Source organism: Gigantopelta aegis, chromosome 7 (assembly GCF_016097555.1).
Source record: "Gigantopelta aegis isolate Gae_Host chromosome 7, Gae_host_genome, whole genome shotgun sequence".
Taxonomy (NCBI): domain Eukaryota; kingdom Metazoa; phylum Mollusca; class Gastropoda; order Neomphalida; family Peltospiridae; genus Gigantopelta; species Gigantopelta aegis.
This window is the reverse complement of record NC_054705.1, coordinates 40857134-40878938: the sequence shown is the minus strand read 5'-3', so window position 1 is coordinate 40878938 and position 21805 is coordinate 40857134. Positions and strand designations below refer to the sequence as shown.

General features: G+C 37.9%; 1 protein-coding gene across 4 annotated transcripts in view; it reads right to left on the bottom strand.

The window, feature by feature from the left end:
- LOC121377573 (WASH complex subunit 2A-like) overlaps positions 1 to 21805 on the bottom strand; it is an 81729-nt gene that overhangs the window by 10354 nt on the left and 49570 nt on the right. For 2 of the 4 annotated variants that reach the window (XM_041505623.1, XM_041505625.1), the window contains 12 exons: positions 21307 to 21415; positions 18045 to 18142; positions 16582 to 16663; positions 15087 to 15227; positions 14005 to 14121; positions 11711 to 11848; positions 10108 to 10191; positions 8385 to 8544; positions 5545 to 5825; positions 4355 to 4478; positions 3652 to 3707; positions 888 to 965 (listed from right to left, as the gene is read on the bottom strand). In XM_041505623.1, the coding sequence (XP_041361557.1) occupies positions 888 to 965; positions 3652 to 3707; positions 4355 to 4478; positions 5545 to 5825; positions 8385 to 8544; positions 10108 to 10191; positions 11711 to 11848; positions 14005 to 14121; positions 15087 to 15227; positions 16582 to 16663; positions 18045 to 18142; positions 21307 to 21415 (1468 nt within the window). The remainder of the gene's footprint in view (positions 1 to 887; positions 966 to 3651; positions 3708 to 4354; positions 4479 to 5544; positions 5826 to 8384; positions 8545 to 10107; positions 10192 to 11710; positions 11849 to 14004; positions 14122 to 15086; positions 15228 to 16581; positions 16664 to 18044; positions 18143 to 21306; positions 21416 to 21805) is intronic. The other 2 variants (XM_041505624.1, XM_041505626.1) reach the window with 2 other exon arrangements.

Genomic DNA, 21805 nt, shown 5'->3' with positions numbered 1-21805 from the left:
AGAGAAAACCCACTACATTTTTTCATTGGCAGCAAGGGACAGGACAGCACATACCTGTACCACGGCCTTTGACCAGTTATGGTGTGGCTTAAGTAATAAGTGATAAACTACTTGTAGCACTTTATCAGCTTGCTTTAATCAGTCATCATAATATGTCAACACAAACAATGGCTGCAGGATAAACAAAATTAAAATTAAAATCTGTGTTTAAGATTGCACACCACCATTAATTACTCCATGCAGTTCAATTCAATGTGTAACCTAGAATGTATTCTGTCAAAAATTACATGCATATTATGAGGGTTATATGACTACTTGTGGGTTTTTTCAAGAGTACTGTCTCTTGACAACTACCTTGCAAAAAAAAAACCCACTAAAATTTTCAATTGGCCACCCTCGTACCAGAGCACCGCGTCATGTTGCTGTTCTACATACAAGCAGGGCTGGCTCTGGCACTCACCAAATTCGCCAACTGTGAATTTCTAAAACAATTAGTGAATTTTATTTTAATCTGGCGAAACAATTGCATGTAATAATTGATATTTTGTTAAAAAATAACAAAGTTTCTGCAATTTTAAAATGTTTAATAGATAATTTGGCGAACGTTTCTTCTCACCCAGAGCTAGCCCTGACAAGTGGCAGTAAACCAGTTTAGTACTACATACATATAACAAGTAACTTCAAAGCAGTGGGTTATTTAAATACTACAGAGGTCAACCTACTTGTAATCATCAAACGAAGATTTCAAAAGGCATCTCAGAATTTTGTACAATTTCTTTTTTTTCAAGGAACTATTTTCTAAACCTGACAATATTAAGCTACTACAACAAGTGACGACTTGACAGATGGTGGTGTGACACTTTACGTACATGAGTTGTGATACAAACCTTGAGTTTGCCAATTTTACTTGGTGGTCTTGCTGTGACCACTGATTCTTTGGCAGGCATCGATGCCGGTAACGTGGGCTAGGAGACAGAAAACAACAGAACATGCAAAACTCAAACTCAAAGAGGCACAAACAAATAAAGCACACAAACAAACAAGAATTCCACAAATTAAAGGTCTCATCTACAATAGACTAAATAAAAACAAAAACAAAAAAATAACAAAGAAATAACAAAGAAAAAAAAAAAAAAATTTGTTTAAAAACATTAAAATTTTAATTTGATTAATTTTGTTTTCACATGCATTGTGATAAATGTCCGTAGGTGCAACTATAAACCAAGTTTCATTGATCTAGGATTTATACTTTGTGAGAAATAGATCTAAATGCAGAACTTTAATGAAAAGGTTGACGCTGGCTGTTGCCGGAAATCTAATATATGCTCGCGAATTGACTCATTTTAGCAAAAATTGCAAAAATTTTCTCCCGAGAAAATAAAGTATTTTACACTACCTACATGTATATCTCATGTTTTTACTTCATAAAGGGGAGACAATGCACTGAACACATGGGGCTGAAATTATGAAGGCAGGCCTCATACTGGAAAGACTTTTGTTTTAGCTAAATTTGTTTGAAAATTATTAAAAAGTTACCAATTGAAAGTACATAACATTTCATTAGCCACTTTACATAAAAATTAGCAATTCGCTAATTTGGGAATTGGCAGGGTGAGTTCTGAAAAATTATTATTTCATGTTCACTTTGGATATATGTAAGTCTTAAAGTTTGTTTTGTTTAACGACACCACAAGAGCACACTGGTTAATTAATCATCGCCTATGGGATGTCACACATTTGATAAATTTTTGACACAATTTTCCATTGGAAGTACTTTCCCACAGACAAGAGAGCACATACCATAGCCTTTGCAGGGTTTTTCCCAGAGGGTAAAATGGGTATAGCGCCGCATCCAAAAATGTTTGCAGATTTGTTTCTTTTGAAGTTAACCTTTTGACAAAATTAATTACTCTTATCATTACTGTATGATTTTCTTAACCCTAACCCTAAACTTAACCCATTTTCTTTCTGGGGGAGTCCCCCCCCCCCCCCCCATACCCCTTGTTGACTGTGGTTGCATTTAATTCCATGGAAAGAAAGACATGTTTTATTTAACGACGCACTCAACACATTTTTATTTATGGCTGCTTAGGGAGATTACATACACATGTATGACTAAAGGATAAATGCCTTTCATAAATTCAGCTCATACACTAATTAAAAACATTGCACTGAAAAGCTGTTATTAGTAGAACTAGAAAAAACTTGTCACAAAAAGAATAATAAAAAAGCAGTTTTAAAAATGTCAACTACATACAACGCTAGCAAAGAATAACACGGTGCCGATAATCAAAATCTGCTGACCCTAGTTTTGGAGGTAAAAACCTATTTTGTTTCATGTTAAAATTAATTCTCAGCTACTCTAAGCATCCTCTTTGCAAGTCTTTTTGCACGGCACTGCGAGATCGCAAAGTTGCGAGAGTTTAGTGAATTAGGTCCCTTGCCATAATGTCCCAGACCAGACCACTGATTATCCAGAGGCCGGACCCAGGATGGACATGTCCGAAACCTTAGTGGTGTAGGGGCATGGAAAAAAGGTACTCTCTCTCTCTCTCTGGCCATAATGTCCCAGATCAGACCACTGGCTATCCAGAGGCCGGACCCAGGATGGACATGCCCGATACCTTAGTGGTGTAGGGGCATGGAAAAAAGGTACTCTCTCTCTCTCTCTCTCTCTCTCTCTCTCTCTCTCTCTCTCTCTCTCTCTCTCTCTCTCTCTGGCCATAAATAATTTAAAAAATTGTTTTGTTTAACGACACCACTAGAGCACATTGATTAATTAATCATTGGCTATTGGATGTTGGCCGTATCTCTGTTAAAAATGGGTAAATCTCCAAGAAACTCTGTACCACTACACGATAAAGCTATACACAAAATATTAGCTCTATATAATGAGGTATTAACCCCCCAAAAATTTAAAATCCGAAAACTGCATGAGGCACAATTAGAAAGATAGACGGACGGACAGAATGATAGAGACGAAACCTGTAGTTCCCTCTTGTTGGACCGGTAGGGAACTAATACATGTTAGGTCTCACTACACAGTTGACTTCCAGGTGAGAGTTCATTGATCACGGTCCACTATAGTTCCTAATTGTGACACGTTATGGTTCACATATTCACTTCTAGGAAATGGTAAAGAATTAAAACAATACGTATGTTTAATGGTAAGCCTTCTGGCTGTATTTTGCCCATGTTGTTTTGTAATATTGTGCATTGACCTTTTGGGACATGGGTGTATAGTGCAAGAGACAGCCGGAGTGAATCGGTTAATGAACCACCTGTTCGGACCGGTACTACAGCCTGATGTGGTTATATAGCAAAAAACTGATACGGAAATGTTCTCAATTTTGTACTGAACATAAATGCTTATATAATGTATGTTCGCAATGGTGTATATTGTTATTGCCAATGAGAACCCATTCTTTTAGCAATCTTCATTTAAAATTGGGCAATTTAACATGGGTTTCAATGGCAGATGACATCTGTGTAGTGAGACCATAGACTAGTAAAAGAGAAGAACAAACCACTTGAACACGATTGCTCGATAGAAAAACCAAAACAAAACACAACAAAGTATTATCGCTTGATAGAAAAACCATACGAAAACACAACAAAATGTTATCGAAAAAGTACGCACAAAACACTTACCTCATTCTCTGTAGCTGCTACTGACTCAGGGACGTCTTTCTTATCGACCTCCTCATCTGTAATATAGAGTTCATAGTGAAATATCAAACAAACAAGTTTCAAAAGATTCCAACTCGATTACAGAGATAGAAATTTCCTGCATTAAAAAAACCCCACACAGTCTTTGGTTTTCGAAAAACATACAATCATGTAGGTGAATGAAACATTCCACTTTTCGAAAAAGATTGCAATGCTCAATTGTTTTATTATCTTTTTAAAAACAATTATTCTTGCAACTGTGTGGTGCTACGTGTTGCCTTACCATCTTAGTCCAAGCACACTAAACTTAAAGGGACCTAGCCCAGTTTTTAAACACTAACGCATATTTTTATAACCATTTTTGATAACATAAACCATACTTTACTTAGATTTTATTGTTTAGATTATCCATTTCTGTACATTCGAAGTGTTTTTGGTCATCCTGGTGTTTTTAATATGACAAAATTCATTTCTCATAGTTTTAAAAATGCACGAGCGTCTGAGAAGTAACAGCTATGGAGTCGAGTTTTTAGAGGGTATTTCACCATTTTTAAAGTCACAGACTCATGTTTCACTTAATTGTAACGTTGTCTAATGTATTACAGATTTGTAGATTAACTAAACTTAGTGTTAATTTTCGTGGGTTGAAACTAGGGTCTATCCCTTTAATGTTTAACTTTCTGACCTGGAGGTTGATCTTTCTCTGGGACGGATATGGATTTCTTGAGGAGTCCGGCCATAGGATCGAATCCTCCAAACATCGACACACCGCCAACGGGTTTCTTTGGCTTCGATGTCTTCGGGGCGTCCTGAAAGGAAAGGAATGATTGTTTAACAACACCTCAGCATATTTTAAACTATGGCTGTTTGAAAAGGAAAGGAATGATTGTTTGACAACACCTCAGCACATTTTAAACTACGGCTGTTTGAAAAGGAAAGGAATGATTGTTTAATGACATCTCAGCATATTTTAAACTACGGCTGTTTGAAAAGGAAAGGAATGATTGTTTAACAACACCTCAGCATATTTTAAACTATGGCTGTTTGAAAAGGAAAGGAATGATTGTTTGACAACACCTCAGCACATTTTAAACTATGGCTATTTGGTGTAAAACATATGGTTATTTCTACATATTTCTAATCTCCATTTTTATTTTATTTTTATTTTATTATACATTTTTTTAATTTCATAGGATATTGGCCTTACCTCATTTAGGACAAATAATGAATTCAGGCATAAAATACTGAAACACAATGCTTTATCATACACTACTTCAAACTGTACATATATGGTACGTCTACAAAAAATACTAAAACTGGAGAAAACTTTTTATAGATACATCACCTGTCCTCAAACAAGAGCACTCACACCCTATGGCTAGTAGTCTGGTCCGAACATCCCAACAGCCAATGAGATGGCCTAAAAATTCTTCTACTGTAAGCTCCGTGGGGGGAAGAGGGCACTTGTTTGAGGACAGGAAAGAAATGTTTTATTTAACAATGCACTCAACACATTTTATTTATGGTTATATGGCGTCTGACAAATGGTTCAGGACCACACAGATATTGAGAGAGGAAACCCACTGTCGACACTTCATGGGCTACTCTTTTCGATTAGCAGCAAGGGATCTTTTATATGCACCATCCCACAGACAGGATAGCACATACCACTGCCTTTGATGTACAAGTCGTGGTGCACTGGCACAAGAAATAGCCCAGTGGGTCCACTGACAGGGATCGATCCCAAACCGACCGCGCATCAAGCAAATGCTTTACCACTGGGCTACGTCTCGTGCCCCTTGTGTGAAGACACATGGTGTTGAATAGAAAACACTGCATTACTATACCATATTTCAAACTGTACAATAACTCTACCTCCTTTTCAGGCTCTTCGTGGGCCCTGTCCACACTGGGCACCTTCTCAAGACCGGGCACCTTCTCAAGACCGGGCACCTTCTCAAGACTGGGGGTCTTGTCAAGACTGGGGGCTTTCTCAACACTGGGGGTCTTGTCAAGACTCGGTATTTTCTCCACAGATCTTGTCGAGTCTGACCTGATCGGTTTCGGTTTCACTATGGGTGGCGCCATCTTGGACTTCCCTGGGGAGGAGCTCAGAACATGCTCATCATCCTTGTCTTTGTCATGGAGTAGGTCCACTGAGAAAAACAAAAAAAACAACAACCCCACAATAGAATGAGAAACAGTCAACATAATCATACACTTAGACTAATTTCATCCAATATTCAATCATGTTTGTTTGTTACAAGCTTTCCTCACCTTATTATAACATCACTTACATCTACTAATAAGTTTGTTTTGTTTACCGACACCACTAGAGAACTGATTAGTTAATCATCGGCTATTGGATGTCAAACATTCGGTAATTCTGACTCGTAGTCATCAGAGGAGGGGTGGGACGTAGCACCACTAGAGAACTGATTAGTTAATCATTGGCTATTGGATATTAAACATTCGGTAATTCTGACTCGTAGTCATCATAGGAGGGGTGGGACGTAGCACCACTAGAGAACTGATTAGTTAATCATCGGCTATTGGATGTCAAACATTCGGTAATTCTGACAGGTAGTCATCATAGGAGGGGTGGGACGTAGCACCACTAGAGAACTGATTAGTTAATCATCGGCTATTGGATGTCAAACATTCGGTAATTCTGACAGGTAGTCATCAGAGGAGGGGTGGGACATAGCACCACTAGAGAACTGATTAGTTAATCATCGGCTATTGGATGTCAAACATTCGGTAATTCTGACAGGTAGTCATCAGAGGAGGGGTGGGACATAGCACCACTAGAGAACTGATTAGTTAATCATCGGCTATTGGATGTTAAACATTCGGTAATTCTGACTCGTAGTCATCAGAGGAGGGGTGGGACGTAGCACCACTAGAGAACTGATTAGTTAATCATCGGCTATTGGATGTCAAACATTCGGTAATTCTGACTCGTAGTCATCAGAGGAGGGGTGGGACATAGCACCACTAGAGAACTGATTAGTTAATCATCGGCTATTGGATGTCAAACATTCGGTAATTCTGACTCGTAGTCATCAAAGGAGGGGTGGGACATAGCACCACTAGAGAACTGATTAGTTAATCATCGGCTATTGGATGTCAAACATTCGGTAATTCTGACAGGTAGTCATCAGAGGAGGGGTGGGACGTAGCACCACTAGAGAACTGATTAGTTAATCATCGGCTATTGGATGTCAAACATTCGGTAATTCTGACTCGTAGTCATCAGAGGAGGGGTGGGACGTAGCACCACTAGAGAACTGATTAGTTAATCATCGGCTATTGGATGTCAAACATTCGGTAATTCTGACAGGTAGTCATCAGAGGAGGGGTGGGACGTAGCACCACTAGAGAACTGATTAGTTAATCATCGGCTATTGGATGTTAAACATTCGGTAATTCTGACTCGTAGTCATCAGAGGAGGGGTGGGACGTAGCACCACTAGAGAACTGATTAGTTAGTCATCGGCTATTGGATGTCAAACATTCGGTAATTCTGACTCGTAGTCATCAGAGGAGGGGTGGGACATAGCACCACTAGAGAACTAATTAGTTAATCATCGGCTATTGGATGTCAAACATTCGGTAATTCTGACTCGTAGTCATCAGAGGAGGGGTGGGACATAGGAGAACGTAGTTAATCATCGGCTATTGGTAAGGCACTCGTTCATCAAAGATGCGCTGTCGGTTTGGGATCAATCCTCGTCGGTGGGCCCATTGGGCTATTTCTCGTTCCAGCCAGTGCACCATGACTGGTATATCAAAGGCCGTGGTAATCAGAGGAGGGGTGGGACATAGGACCACTAACTATCCTGTCTGTGGGATGGTGCATATAAAAGATCCCTTGCTACCAATGGAAAACTTTAGCGGGTTTCCTCTCTGACTGTCAAAATGACATCCAATAGCCTATGATTAACAAATCAATGTGCTCTAGTGGTGTCGTAAAACAAAACAAACTTTTCTTTTTCATCAGAGGAAACCCGCTATATTTTTACATTTATACTGAGCTGCGAACCCAGTACCTACAAGCATTATGTCCGATGACTTAACCACGACACCACCGAGGCCGGTATTGAATGGTTAATCTCCATCGCTCTATCAGTCTCTCTCTCCCTCCCACTTCCCCTCCACCCTCTCTCCCCTCACTCTTTTCCCTATCTATCCTCTCTCTCCGACACTCATTCTCTTCCCCTCCATACCTCTCTGTCTCTGCCCCACTCTCCCTCCCTTCCTCTTTTCCATATCTCTCCTCTCTCCCTCTACTCCCTCCTCTCCCCCTCCATACCTCTCTGTCTGTCCCTCTTCCCCTCCATCCTATCTCCCTCCCTCACTCTTTTCCCCATCTCTCGTATCTCTCTCTCTCTCTCTCTCTCCCTCCCTCTACCCCTTCCATACCTCTCTCTCTCTCTCCCCTCTCCTCTCCCCCTCCATACCTCTCTGTCTGTCCCTCTTTCCCTCCATCCTATCTCAATCCCTCTTTTCCCCATCTCTCCTCTTTCCCACACACTATCTGTCTCTCTCTTATTTATTTATTTTAAACAAATGTTTCCATATTATTTTATTTCCTATAAAAAAATCTCCCATAAACAAATATAACCTTTTAAAGATTTCAACTATTATTAACTACAGAAGGGTTTTTTGGTTTCTTTTTCACCAGTCTCGTTTACAAAGTTTAACATTCTCACCTGGCTTCTCTACAGGTTTCTTGTCTTCTTTCTTCTCACTCACATCTTCAACCGGCTTTTTCTTCTTGAGTATCGCACTTGGATCCATCCCGCCAAACATCGACACCGCCCCCGCTGGTTTCTTTCGCTTCGTCTCCACCGGCGGAGATTTAGATTTGTCCTACAGGGGAAAAGAAAAAGAATTGTTTAACGAGACCTCAGAAAATGTTACACTTTATCCTATAACTTACCCATGATATCCATGTTATACACCTGTGTGATAATTTAGTGTATTACACCTCTTTATTTTATACAGTCATTTATCCTACAACTTACCCATGATATCCATGTCATACACCTATGTGATAATTTAGTGTATTAACCCGGTTAATAATGGTATGCAAATTTAAAGGTATATGCAAATTTGCAAGGTATATGCAAATTTGCAAGGTCTCTAGTTGTTATCAATGGCTTATTTGTTTACAAGCCAACAAGACCTGTATACCTGAGCGTAACGTTTTCATAAGATTTAGTTAAAATGTGTAACGTCAGACTACACAATGTCATGTAATTTGTGCTAATCGTGATGCCGATGGAGGCGACTTTAGTACTGTAATTTACTAAATATTGAATGAAAATGTTATTTTAAAAGTGTTATAGGATAAATAGAATTTGCTACTCGTGTTTTTTAATATGTAAAATATCAACCTCGTTTAGTTACCCGGTAATCGGTATTTGTCTCGGCAGAGCCTAGACAAATACCGATTAATGTCGATTCCATATTATAAAACATTCGTGACAACTCCTCTATATGCAGTCCTTGGTCTTTGAAAATTATAGGCGAGTGGAAAATCGCACACCTCAATATGCTGAGGCGAGTGGAAAATTGCACACCTCAATATGCTAAGGCGAGTGAAAAATCACTCTCCAAAATAAATAAAATAGGCAGCTTAGCTCCGATTGGATTTTGACTTGTACGTCTACAAAATTGTTTATTAAACCAGTATTTCCTGATTTATTCAACAAGAGAAATACCACTTTAACGACTGGATGGAAGCCACTGCCATGTTTTTAATTATTATTGTTTTAATAAAAGGACCTTCCTATCAGCTAAAAGAGCTAAGAAAACTGTTGATTTTTGTAAACAATGGAAATAGATATACCCATCTATTTTATGTGTACCGTTTGTTGAGTAACATGCACTGTACGAGCACCCGCGGACCTTAAAAGCAAGGTCTGTATATAGATACTTGGTGGGTGATGTAGGGTTATTTTGAGAGTAAAAGAGGAAAGGAAATTTGACACCTCAGCACAATTTTAAAACATAGATATTTGGTGTGTAACATGGTTATTTTCACATATGGTTTGGAAAGGAAACCAATATTTGTTTAACAACAACTCAACTCATTTTAAACTAGGGCTATTTAGGGTCTAACAAATGGTAATTTTGGCACTTAGTCGAGAGTGAGAGAGGAAAGGAAAGGAAAGGAATGTTTGTGTAACGACACCTCAGCACATTTTAAACTACAGCTATTTGGTGTCTAACATATTGTTATTTTGACACTTGGTTGAGAGTGAGAGAAGAAAGGAATGTTTGTTTAATGACACCTCAGCACATTTAAATTATGGCTGTTTGGTGTTTGACATCGGGTTTATTTTAACACCTGATCCAGAGTTTGAAAGAGTACAGGAAATAGTGGTGTAATACCCTAACACATGGGTTATAGATGACATGACCACTTACTTCTTCCACATTGGCACTATCGGAACTTTCTGTTGTTGTTACTCCTCGTACATCAACCTTCTCCTGTACTGGGGCAGGTGATGACTTACAAATAAAAATAATAAAATAATAATAAAATAAACAAACAAAATAAAACAAAACAAAAACAAACCAAAAACAAACCAAAGCAAACAAAACAAAGCAAAACAAAGCAAACCAAACACAAACCAAACACAAACCAAACAAACGAAACAAACAAATATTCATACAGAGTTACATTCTATTTGAAAATGGTTAAAACAAATTATTTGTATAAGCAAGCCATTATTAGCATGCATGGCTATTTCTACAGCAGTCCATTGTTTTAGTTGCCAATAAAATAAATAAATGTAAACATGCTATATTAAAGATACTACCTTTCTTCACCTTATTATAACATCACTTACATATACTAATAAGTTTGTTTTGTTTAATGACACCACTAGAGCACATTGATTAAATTAAACATCGGCTATTGGATGTCAAATAATTGGTAATTTTTTACATATACATATAGTGTTAGAGAGGAAACCCGCTACATTTTTCCATTAGTAGCAAGGGATCTTTTATATGTACCATCCCACACAGGATAGTACATACCACGGCCTTTGATATACCAGTCATGGTGCACTGGCTGGAACGAGAAATAGCCCAATGGGTCCACCAATGGGGATTGATCCCAGACCGACCGTGCATCTGGTGCTCGGTAACGAGTACATTATGAATATTCATAATTCGGCACAGTTGCCAGTATTTACCTTGGAATTCCTGTCAGCATCACACACTTGACGTCATACAAACGTTTATAAACAGAATTTACGTCATAAAATTTACTTTAAAAAAATGAATTTTACTTCAGAAAAAATTCAAAAGCGATATATTAAAAGTAAGTTTGTCCAACTAAACAGCAAAAAGTAGCGTATGAATATATACATGTAAATAGGCTCTTGGCGAATTGCCAAAATTATTGACATGTTAATGATGGTTTTAGTGTCGCAAATGGGTTTCGAATTTCTCTTGATATGCAGATTGAATTAGAATATTAGTTTGAAGTCCCGTGTTTAACAGAATGTTTTTTTAATTTTAGCAAAGAAAAAAATTAATGTTTTAGTTAAGCCATGATTTCAGTACCAGTGTAACAGCCCAAAATATAACCCTCCCCCCCTAAAACCCCCCAACTATACCCAGGGTTAAAGTGGGCTAGCCTGTTTTATACCCCTAACCCTCATTTTTTATTACTAACCTGTATACAAAATAAATAAATAAATAATAATAATAAATGCTTTAAAAGAAAAGCAACTATTGCTTTCATAAAAATAAAACTATCACAGATTAGTCATTTTAGAAGATATCTCGATATTCTCTAGCCCAAAATATATAAATTATGATGGAAAAAAACCTCTGGACATTGAAATACAGACTTGAGAGGTATATTCTGGGCTAGCCTGTTTTATACCCCGTGGTATATTCTGGGCTAGTCCAGTTTATACCCTAGTTATAGTTTGGCAGGGGGTATATTTTGGGCTATTACACCGGTATTGCCAATCTTAAAGCTTTTAACACTTCAGTCTTGCTGAATTCTCACCTTTGTTTTTACCGTACCAAAAAGATCATCATCATCATCGTCATCATCAAACAGGTCAGTGGTGCTCGAGGTCGTGGTGGCGCCACCTATCTTAGTAGCAGTGTTAGTGGGGACAGTGTTAGCTTTGGTTGACTTGGGCTGCAGTTAGAGACAACAAAACTCATGGCCGACAACACAAACACAGACTATTATTTAATATACATCAACAAGCATTCTGAAATATGCGTCCTCTACCGGGCCCCAGAGATATTTTCATATCTCCTAGACCAAGGGCCATAACTGTCAAACATGGTTAATTTTCATTTTTGACAGTTATGGTCCTTGAATAAATTCTTACTAAAATCAAACTTGATATGGCAATAACTTTGGAAAAACTGGTAAATTCCCATGAAAGTCAAACTTGATATGGCAATAACTCTGTGGAAGTCAAACTTGATCTGCAACTCGGAATGTTAAAGCTATACACAAAATGTCAGCTCAATATCTTGCGGTGAAAAAATAGTCTGAAAAATTATATGTGAGACAGATAGACAAACAGAAGGACAGAGATAAGTAGAGAACCAATAACAGAAGGAAGGAAATGTTTTATTTAACGACGCACTCAACACATTTTATTTACGTTTATATGGCGTCGGACATATGGTTAAGGACTACACAGATATTGAGAGAGGAAATCCGCTGTCGCCACTTCATGGGCTACTCTTTTCGATTAGCAGCGAGGGATCTTTTATATGCACCATCCCAGACAGGATAGTACATACCACGGCCTTTGTTACGCCAGTTGTGGAGCACTGGCTGGAACAAGAAATTGCCCAATGGGTCCACCAACGGGGATCGATCCTAAACTGACCGTGCATCAAGTGAACGCTTTACCACTGGGCTATGTCATGCCCCAAGATGAGTAGTTAACCAATAACAGAGGCACAAATGCCAAGAGCTTGTTGATTAATTAATCATTGGCTACTGGATGTCAAACATTTCATAATGCTTATAGTTTTCAGAGAAAAAACATTACATTTTTCTATTATCAGCAAGGTATCTATCATATGCACTCCCCCAGACAGGATAGCACATACCATGGCCTTTGATATATCAGTTGTAGTGCACTGGCTAGTAGGAGGGACTAATGGTAATAGTAAAAGCAAGGAACGAAAGGAAGGAATGTTTTATTTAACGACACACTCAACACATTTTTAAAGGGACATTCCTGAGTTTGCTACAGTATTTAAGATGTTATCGACTAACAGAGACTTTTTAACGATTGTAATTATATATCAAATATATTTTTCTGCATAATAATTTAGTGGCTATATATTAAACATGTTTCTGATCGTTCTAATATTTGTACTAGGTTAAATTTCATTATATTTCCTAAAATATATTTTTTCGTACGTACGAAATTATTTGAAGACAAAATCCAGTTTTGGCTTCTTACAAGTATTAAGACAATCCGAAACACATTGAATATACAGACATTGATATTCTAAACAAGAAAATATATTTAATATGTAAGTTTAATCGTAGAAGTATTTTATTAGTCGGAAACAGCTTACAATGTAGCAAACTCGGGAATGTCCCTTTAATTATGTTTATATAGCGTTGGACATTTGGACTGTTATCAACGCTCTCTTGCCATAGTTCGAGTACTCTGGCATTGGACGTATGGTTAAGGATCACACAATCAATCAAACTACTGGACTATGACCTGCCTCTCATTGGGGTAGGGGGATGGCGCAGGTGGGAGGTTTTCAGCTGTGGTAAGTAATAACTCTGAGAAACCAACTAAGGGTGGATCATTAATTTTATAGCTATGTTGTGTACAGCCCGAGTATTCTGACCGTATGAGAGCAGGACGACATTTGGACTGTTATGACGGTCTCATTACTGTCAGAGAATAATGTATATGAAAACTGCGCAAACTGTGCCTACCAAATGGTAGTCAAAGATTCCCACTCTAACACAACAACAATCCTATGTTTGACGTTAAATACTGTTACACTGGTCATTTCCGAGTTCACTGATAACAACAAATATTTGATATCTTTGTAAACCTCAACCTTGACATTGCCAGTGATCTGGGGACAATAAATAATTTTTAAAAAAAGAAGAAAAAAAAAGAAAAGAAAAAGATATCTTAATCACTAATACACACACTACAGGAAGAAACCCGACAGCACCCCCTTTCAATAATGATCTGGTCAAATACGTCATGAGAGTGTTATGACTGTCCACATATCCGTCTTGCTCTCTTATGGTTAGAGTACTCGGGCTATGTTGTATACTGTATCACTCACCTGGTCTGTGACTGCTGCAGCCTTGCTGAACAGGTCGACATCGGGAGTTTCCTCGCTGCCCCCAAATAGTAAATCTTCATCTTCAAACAGACTCTTTGACTTGGTCCGCGCTTTCGTCTGAAAACAAAAAAGAAGGAAATGTTTTATTTAATGACACACTCAAAACATTTTATTTATGGTTATATGGCATTGGACATATGGTTAAGGACCACACAGATATTGAGAGAGGAAACCCGCTATCGCCACTTCATGGGCTACTCTTTTCGATTAGCAGCAAGGGATATTTTATATGCACCATCCCATAGACTGGCTAGCACATACCACAGCCTTTGATATACCAGTCATGGTGCATTGGCTGGAGCGAGAAATAGCCCAATGGGCCCACTGACAGGGATCGATCCCAAACCAACCGCACGCTTTCCACTGAGCTACGTCTCGCCCCTCATCTAAAAGCAAGAACAAAAAAGAATGATGTGCATCGGAGTACGTATCAACCATTGAGTTACATTGGGCTACATGGTCTCACACTTCCAGAAGATAAAGAATAGAGAAGTTGGTATGTGTGTGCTGGGCTTAAGGACAAATATATTTCACGTAAACTGGTTTTTAAGGCTTTAGGAGCTGACAGATAACACAAAAATGTTTTGGTGTTTTGCGATATAATCTTCTATCAAAACTTGCATAAAAGTGACAAAGAAATAAATATTTTATTTAACTACACACGCTACATTTTCAATTATGGTTTTATGGTGCTGGACATATGGTTAAGAACCACACAGATAATAAGAGAGGAAACCCGCTGTCGCCACCTCATGGGCTACTCTTTTTGATTAAAAGAAAAGGAACTTCTATGGACAGGATAGCACAGACGACAGCCTTTGAAATACCAGTTGTGGAGCACTGGCTAAAACGAGAAATAGAGCCCACCAATGAGAATCAATCCTAGACAGGCAGTGCCTCAAGCGTTAGCTTTATTACTGCGCTACAACTTGCTCCTAATGCCAACAAGACCGTTGACAGAGATAGCATTAATTGGTAGGTGTGTGTTTATTTTAAAGGTAATAGAAACAAAACTACTGTACGTCTTTTTTCTCGGCTGGTGGTAGAGGTGGTGGACCTCCGAACAAATCAGCATCATCTTCTTCTTCGGCATCAAACAGGGACACCGTCGTTTTCTTAGGGGACGCCGTCGCTGGGGAGACGGGTTTCTCCTCTGCTTGTTCCTACAACAACCGAGACAGCAAGTATTTTTTAAGAGTTATAAAAACAGAATAAGAACAAGAACACAAAGAAAGAAAGAAATGTTTTATTTAACGACACACTCAACACATTTTATTTACGGTTATATGGCGTCAGACCGTTGACAGAGATAGCATTAATTGGTAGGTGTGTGTTTATTACTGGGCTACAACTTGCTCCTAATGCCAACAAGACCGTTGACAGAGATAGCATTAATTGGTAGGTGTGTGTTTATTACTGGGCTACAACTTGCTCCTAATGCCAACAAGACCGTTGACAGAGATACGGTTATATGGCGTCAGACATATGGTTAAGGACCACACAGATTCTAAGAGGAAACCCGCTGTCGCCACTACATGGGCTACTCTTCCGATTAGCAGCAAGGGATCTTTTATTTGCGCTTCCCACAGGCAGGATAGCACAAACCATGGTCTTTGTTGAACCAGTTATGGATCACTGGTCGGTGCAAATGGTTTACACCTACCCATTGAGCCTTGTGGAGCACTCACTCAGGGTTTGGAGTCGGTGTCTGGATTAAAAAAACCCATGCCTCGACTGGGATCCGAACCCAGTACCTACCAGCCTGTAGACTGATGGCCTGCCACGACGCCACCGAGGCCGGTAAGAACAAGCACAAGTCTAGAGGCCATACACAATGATCAATATTTTAACATGCATAAAACATCTTTCTTACACACCCGTTGGTGAGAACATCATTCGTTAGTTTTCATAACACATACATGTACTTCTTAACACATGTATGTGTGTTAACAATTTCAAGACATATGACTGGCTGCCCCTAGGTGATGACCAGGGGACCAATGCCATACGTCCAATGAAAAAATGGCACGATTGAAATTGATTACACTGTGACATATAGTTAACCTGTCTTGTCTGTGACGTGTAAGTTAGCTACAAGCGTAAGGTCTGCAAATAACTTTTAGTTGAAAAAGATGTTAAAATTTGTTTAAAACCTTGTTTTGGGGGATATGTAAGAAATAGATTAAATTTGTGTCCGTTAGATACCATTTATCTCACAACTCATTGCTTAAAAATGTAATCAACTCACTTTCGCTCGTTAAATACATTTTAAAACAACTCGTTTTAAGATAAATGGTATCTAATGACCACTCATGTAGTATTCTTTATAGATGGAGCATTTTAAGGACAAAAGAAAATGAGATACGTACATTTCATAATATTAGATGTATTGTCTGTGCTTATACAAACTGTGATTTAGTCATAAATTTACGTTTATGTAGAAGAAAAAAAACTTGCTTTCAATGTTTTTGTGAAATTGGTCCCAGAACTGTTGATGACTAAGTGAAATACATGTACCTTCTTTTCCGACAGCATCTTCTTCGATAAGATGTCTGCGCCACCAAACAGAGCAACGCCACCTACAGGCTTCTTTTTACCCCTGGAATCAAAATTAAATGTTTTCTTCATTTAATAACACCACTAGAGCACAATGACTAACTAATCATCGGCTGTTGCATGTCAAACATGGTAATTCTATAATGTAGTCTTAGAGGAAAGATGCTATCTATTTCCATTAACAGCAAGAGATTTATTACATGCACTTTCCCACAGACAGGATAGCACATACCATGGCCTTTCATATATCAGTCATGAGGTCCTGGTTGTGTTGGTGCTGGGCTTTAGATTGCATCAAAGCTTAGGCAATAAAGAGTGTCAAAATAAGTATGCCCATAAAAAGCAAGCCCAAATTACATACAAACACGTTAACATCAAAACATTTCACCTCAAAATCAATGGAACGTTAAGCTGTAATTAGATTAAAAAAAATTTTAAAACCCCACCCCGGCCTCGGTGGCGTCATGTTTAGGCCATTGGTCTACAGGCTGGTAGGTACTGGGTTCGGATCCCAGTCGAGGCATGGGATTTTTAATCAAAGATACCGACTCCAAACTCTGAGTGAGTGCTCTGCAAGGCTCAATGGGTAGGTGTAAACCACTTGCACCGACCAGTGATCCATAACTGGTTCAACAAAGGCCATGGTTTGTGCTATCCTGCCTGTGGGCAACACAAATAAAAGATCCCTTGCTGTCTGTCATAAAAGAGTAGCCTATGTGGCAACAGTGGGTTTCCTCTAAAAAACAGTGTCAGAATGACCATATGTTTGACGTCCAATAACCGTTGATAAGATAAAAAATCAATGTGCTCTAGTGGCGTCGTTAAATAAAACAAACTTTAAAAAACAGCTTGAAATGCATTTCTGAATGTGTACAATTCTTTACAAGCTATTATTAACATAACTGCATTAAAAAGACCTTGGTGTGCTCAGAACAAACAGAAACCTGCTGTGCCTAAATTAGTGAGAGCTAAAGCTCTAGGGCCTAATTCACAAAGGTCTCTTAGGCTCTGCAAGACAACAAAGCATCCTCTTTGCAAGTCATTTAGAATTGCACCGTGAGATCGCAAAGATACAAGAGTTTATTGTATTAGGTGACCCAGGGTTTCTGCCAGAGGGTAAAACGGGTATGGCGCCATACCCAATTTTTTTTTTTTTAAGTTGACTTTTTGACAAAATTAATTACTCTCATCATTACTGTATGATTTTCTTAACCCTAACCCTAAACTTAACCCATTTTCCTTCTGGGAGAGGTCCCCCATATCCCCTGTTGACTGTGGTTGCATTCAATTCCTTAGTGCCATACCCAAAATTTTCTTTCTGGCAGAAACACTGAGGTCCCAGGTCGGGAAAAAACCCGTATGGGTCTGCAAAGCTGATTTGATCCCACAAACCAAAGCACCTCATAACAGTAACAGATTCTTACGTGTCTTTGGTCTTTGGAGCTGATGAGAAGAAATCATCTTCATTGTCACCGTCGCTGTCAAACAAACCAGCTGCCTTCGTCTTACTCTTCTCCTCTTTCTGAAAAACAAATATTGACATCTTTTGAAATAATTTAATAACTTTTAGTCTCACTGTCTAATCACACAAGCTATACTGAGTAACAAAAGAAATGTGCGAACAATTATTTATTATCCACATGGTTCAATATAACCGGGTTAATAACAATCATACGAAGCACACGTGTAATAACAAGTGTAATGACGTAATGTTTTTTTGTTTTTGTTTCAATAATACCACTATGGTTTATAAATGTAATAATAAAAAACTGTTATTGTTTCTGTCAGTAATTATGACGTAATTTTTGGAAGCGACATCATAACATGATGTTGCTTCTCCAGTCCTAGCCCAGACTGTGCATTTGAACTATGACATCATTTCGTCATCTCCTCTTAGTTGTGGTTGAAACATTTTGAGACAGCCCGTGGGCCTTGTTATTCATAAAAAAAATTACAATAATAATATGGATAATAAAAAAATGATTACACTCGCGTATGAGTCGTACTGATTTTACGAAACTCTTGTCAGGATTCATGTATTACCCTCGATCTCGCTCGGACAATACAAAAATCGTGACACTCATTTTGTAAAATCAGTACGACACACAAGCTCGTATAATAATCTATATGTATGACATTACTGCAAAGAGAAACTCGCTTCTTTTAAACGTTGTCTTAGTCTTCATGAATTTCACATGAATTTCACGTGAATTTCACATGAATTTCACATGAATTTCACATCACCACAAAAGACATCATATTTTATTATTATTTTCCAGTTTGCCTCTTTTTTTTTTGTCACTTAGTATAGTTAACCTAGTTTTTACCTAAAGCTACAGAATTTTTTTTTTAAATACGTATTTTGAAAATTAACTTCAGTGTCACTACTATTGTCCTGCAAATTAGTTGTCCTGGACTTGAAATACATATCTTTCAACAGGTCTGTAAAAAACTAATTTATCTTCAGCATTATGACCGTAGTTATCAAATAAGCTAAAACCCCCACTTTCAGTGCTTCCTATTTCTGACAAAAAGTTTGCTTTGTTTAAAACCAGCACTACAGCACATTGATTTAGTATTCATCGGCTATTGGATGTCAAACACTTGGTAATTTTGACATACAGTCTTAGAAAGGAAACCTGCTACATTTTTCCATTAGTAGCAAGGGATCTTTTATATGCACCATCCCACAGACAGGATAGCACGTACCACAGCCTTTGATACACCAATCATAGTGCACTGGCTAGAGTAAGAAGTAGTATTTTTGAAAGACAGGCACTGGACCCTGCCATAAAAACATTAGCAGCATGGGATCTTTTATATGCACCATCCCACATACAGGATAGCACATACCACAGCCTTTGATACACCAATCATAGTGCACTAGTTAGAGCAAGTAGTATTTCTGAAGAAGGACAGTCACCAGACCCTGCCATAAAAACATTAGTAGCAAAGGATCTTTTATATGCACCATCCCACAGACAGGACAGTCCACAGCAAGGGATCTTTTAAATGCACCATCCCACAAACAGGACAGACCACAGCAAGGGATCTTTTATATGCAGCAATTGAGGGGAGTGATTACAAATGTAACTGCTACACTAACTTAAGAGAGCCATTTAAGATATTACAGTCGAAATATGGTGATATTCAGTTGGGGAAAATATTGAAATTGTGCATTTAAAAAAAAAAGACTAAAGAATTGGATTCCAATCTTCTAACTGTGTTGCTTTGGGAGAGAGTGGAAGATATCCTTTATATAGCATATTTATGATCAAATATGATTAAATTATATAATTATGATATCTTTCACTCACTTAATATTGGCTTTGAATAATAAGACTTCCATCCACAAAATACCCATACCAATGCCATAAAATATCTTTCTTCACTTGTGATAGAAGTAGACCACACTGGGCAACGTTTATCAAAAACATTCTTTTTAACCATGGTTTATGATATGTGAGGTTGCAGGATGAAAAACAAGAATGTGGTGATATATCACACATTCTCTCATGCTCAGGTAAATATGACAGAGCTATCCCATGAAAGAAATTTCTATCACGTGTTTGCACTTAATGTGACGCCATTGATAATATATGACATCATATTAATACGAGATGGTGATGTGAGGTTATTAGACACATAGTTTTAAAGTGACAGACCTTAGTTTCAAACCGTGAAAATTAATACTTAAGTTTAGTTGATCTACAAACCTCTAACACATTTGGATAAAGTTACAATTGAGTGAAACACGAGTCTGTGACTTTAAAATGGTGAAATACCCTCTAAAAATAGGCTAAAACTTGACTCGATAACTGTTATTTCTCAGACACACATGCGTTTTTAAAAATATGAGAAATGCATTTTGTGATATTAAAAATACCAGGATGACCAAAACCACTTCGAATGTATGGAAATGAATAATCTAAACAATAAAATCTAAGTAAAGTATTATTTCAGTTGTCAAAAACAGCTCTAACAGTAAAAAATATGCCTTAGTGTTTAAAAACTAGGGTATCTCCCTTTAAGTAAAATATTACTTTTTTTCTTGCAAAAACTTATAAAAACTATCGTGTTAATTTGTAGTATTGAATTTTAGACCATGTAGTGTTCATTTGTAGTGTTAAAGTTTATTTAACACATGAAACAAACACAAACGACACCACTAGAGCACATTGATTTATTAATCATTGGCTATTGGATGTAAAATATTTGGTAATTTTGACATACAGTCTTAGAGAGAAAACTCGCTACATTTTTCCATTAGTAGCAAGGGATCTTTTATATGCACCATCCCACAGACAGGATATCACATACCACAGCCGTTGATATACCAGTCGTGGTGCACTGGCTGGAATGAGAAATAGCTCAATGGGCCCACTGACGGGTATCGATCCTAGACCGACCGTGCATCAAGCAGGCTCTTTACCAATGAGTTACGTCCTGCTCCCCGCGACAACTGGTGCTCAGTAAAGAGTAGATTATGAATATTCATAATTTGGCACTGTTGCCAGTATTTACCTGGTGCTTTACCACTGGGCTATGTCCGACCCTAGATAAGAAAAAAAGACTCCATCATAAGTGATAATGTGGACAGTACTCGGGTGTACTTTCTCTGTCTCACGTGGATCGAGTCTTATATTCTGTTTGATTAAACTAGTGCTCTGTGCTGATGTCCAATACCTTTGTTTCTGCTGGTTTAGGACTCGGCTTCTTGACAGCGCCACCAAACAAATCATCGTCGCCGTCATCAGCAAACAGGGATGATGCTGCAGTCTTCGGTTTCGGTTTGCTGCAATGAATGAATGAATGAATGAATGAATGAATGAATGAATGAATGAAAGAATGAAAGCATGAATGAATGAATGAATGAATGAATGGAAGAATGAATGAATGAAGGAATGAATGAATGAATGAAAAAAGAATGGATGGATGAATGGATGGATGGATGGATGAATGAATTAATGAATGCATGAATGAAAGTATGTATGAATACATGAATGAAAGTATGCATGAATGCATGAATGAATAAATAAATGAATGAATAAATGAATTAACAAATTAATCAATAAATTAATCAATGAAAGAATGAATTAATGTTTAACAAAATCTCAGCACAAAACACATCAGCTATTGGGTGTCAAACCGAAGGTAAATACATGGATATTAACGAAGTTTAGTT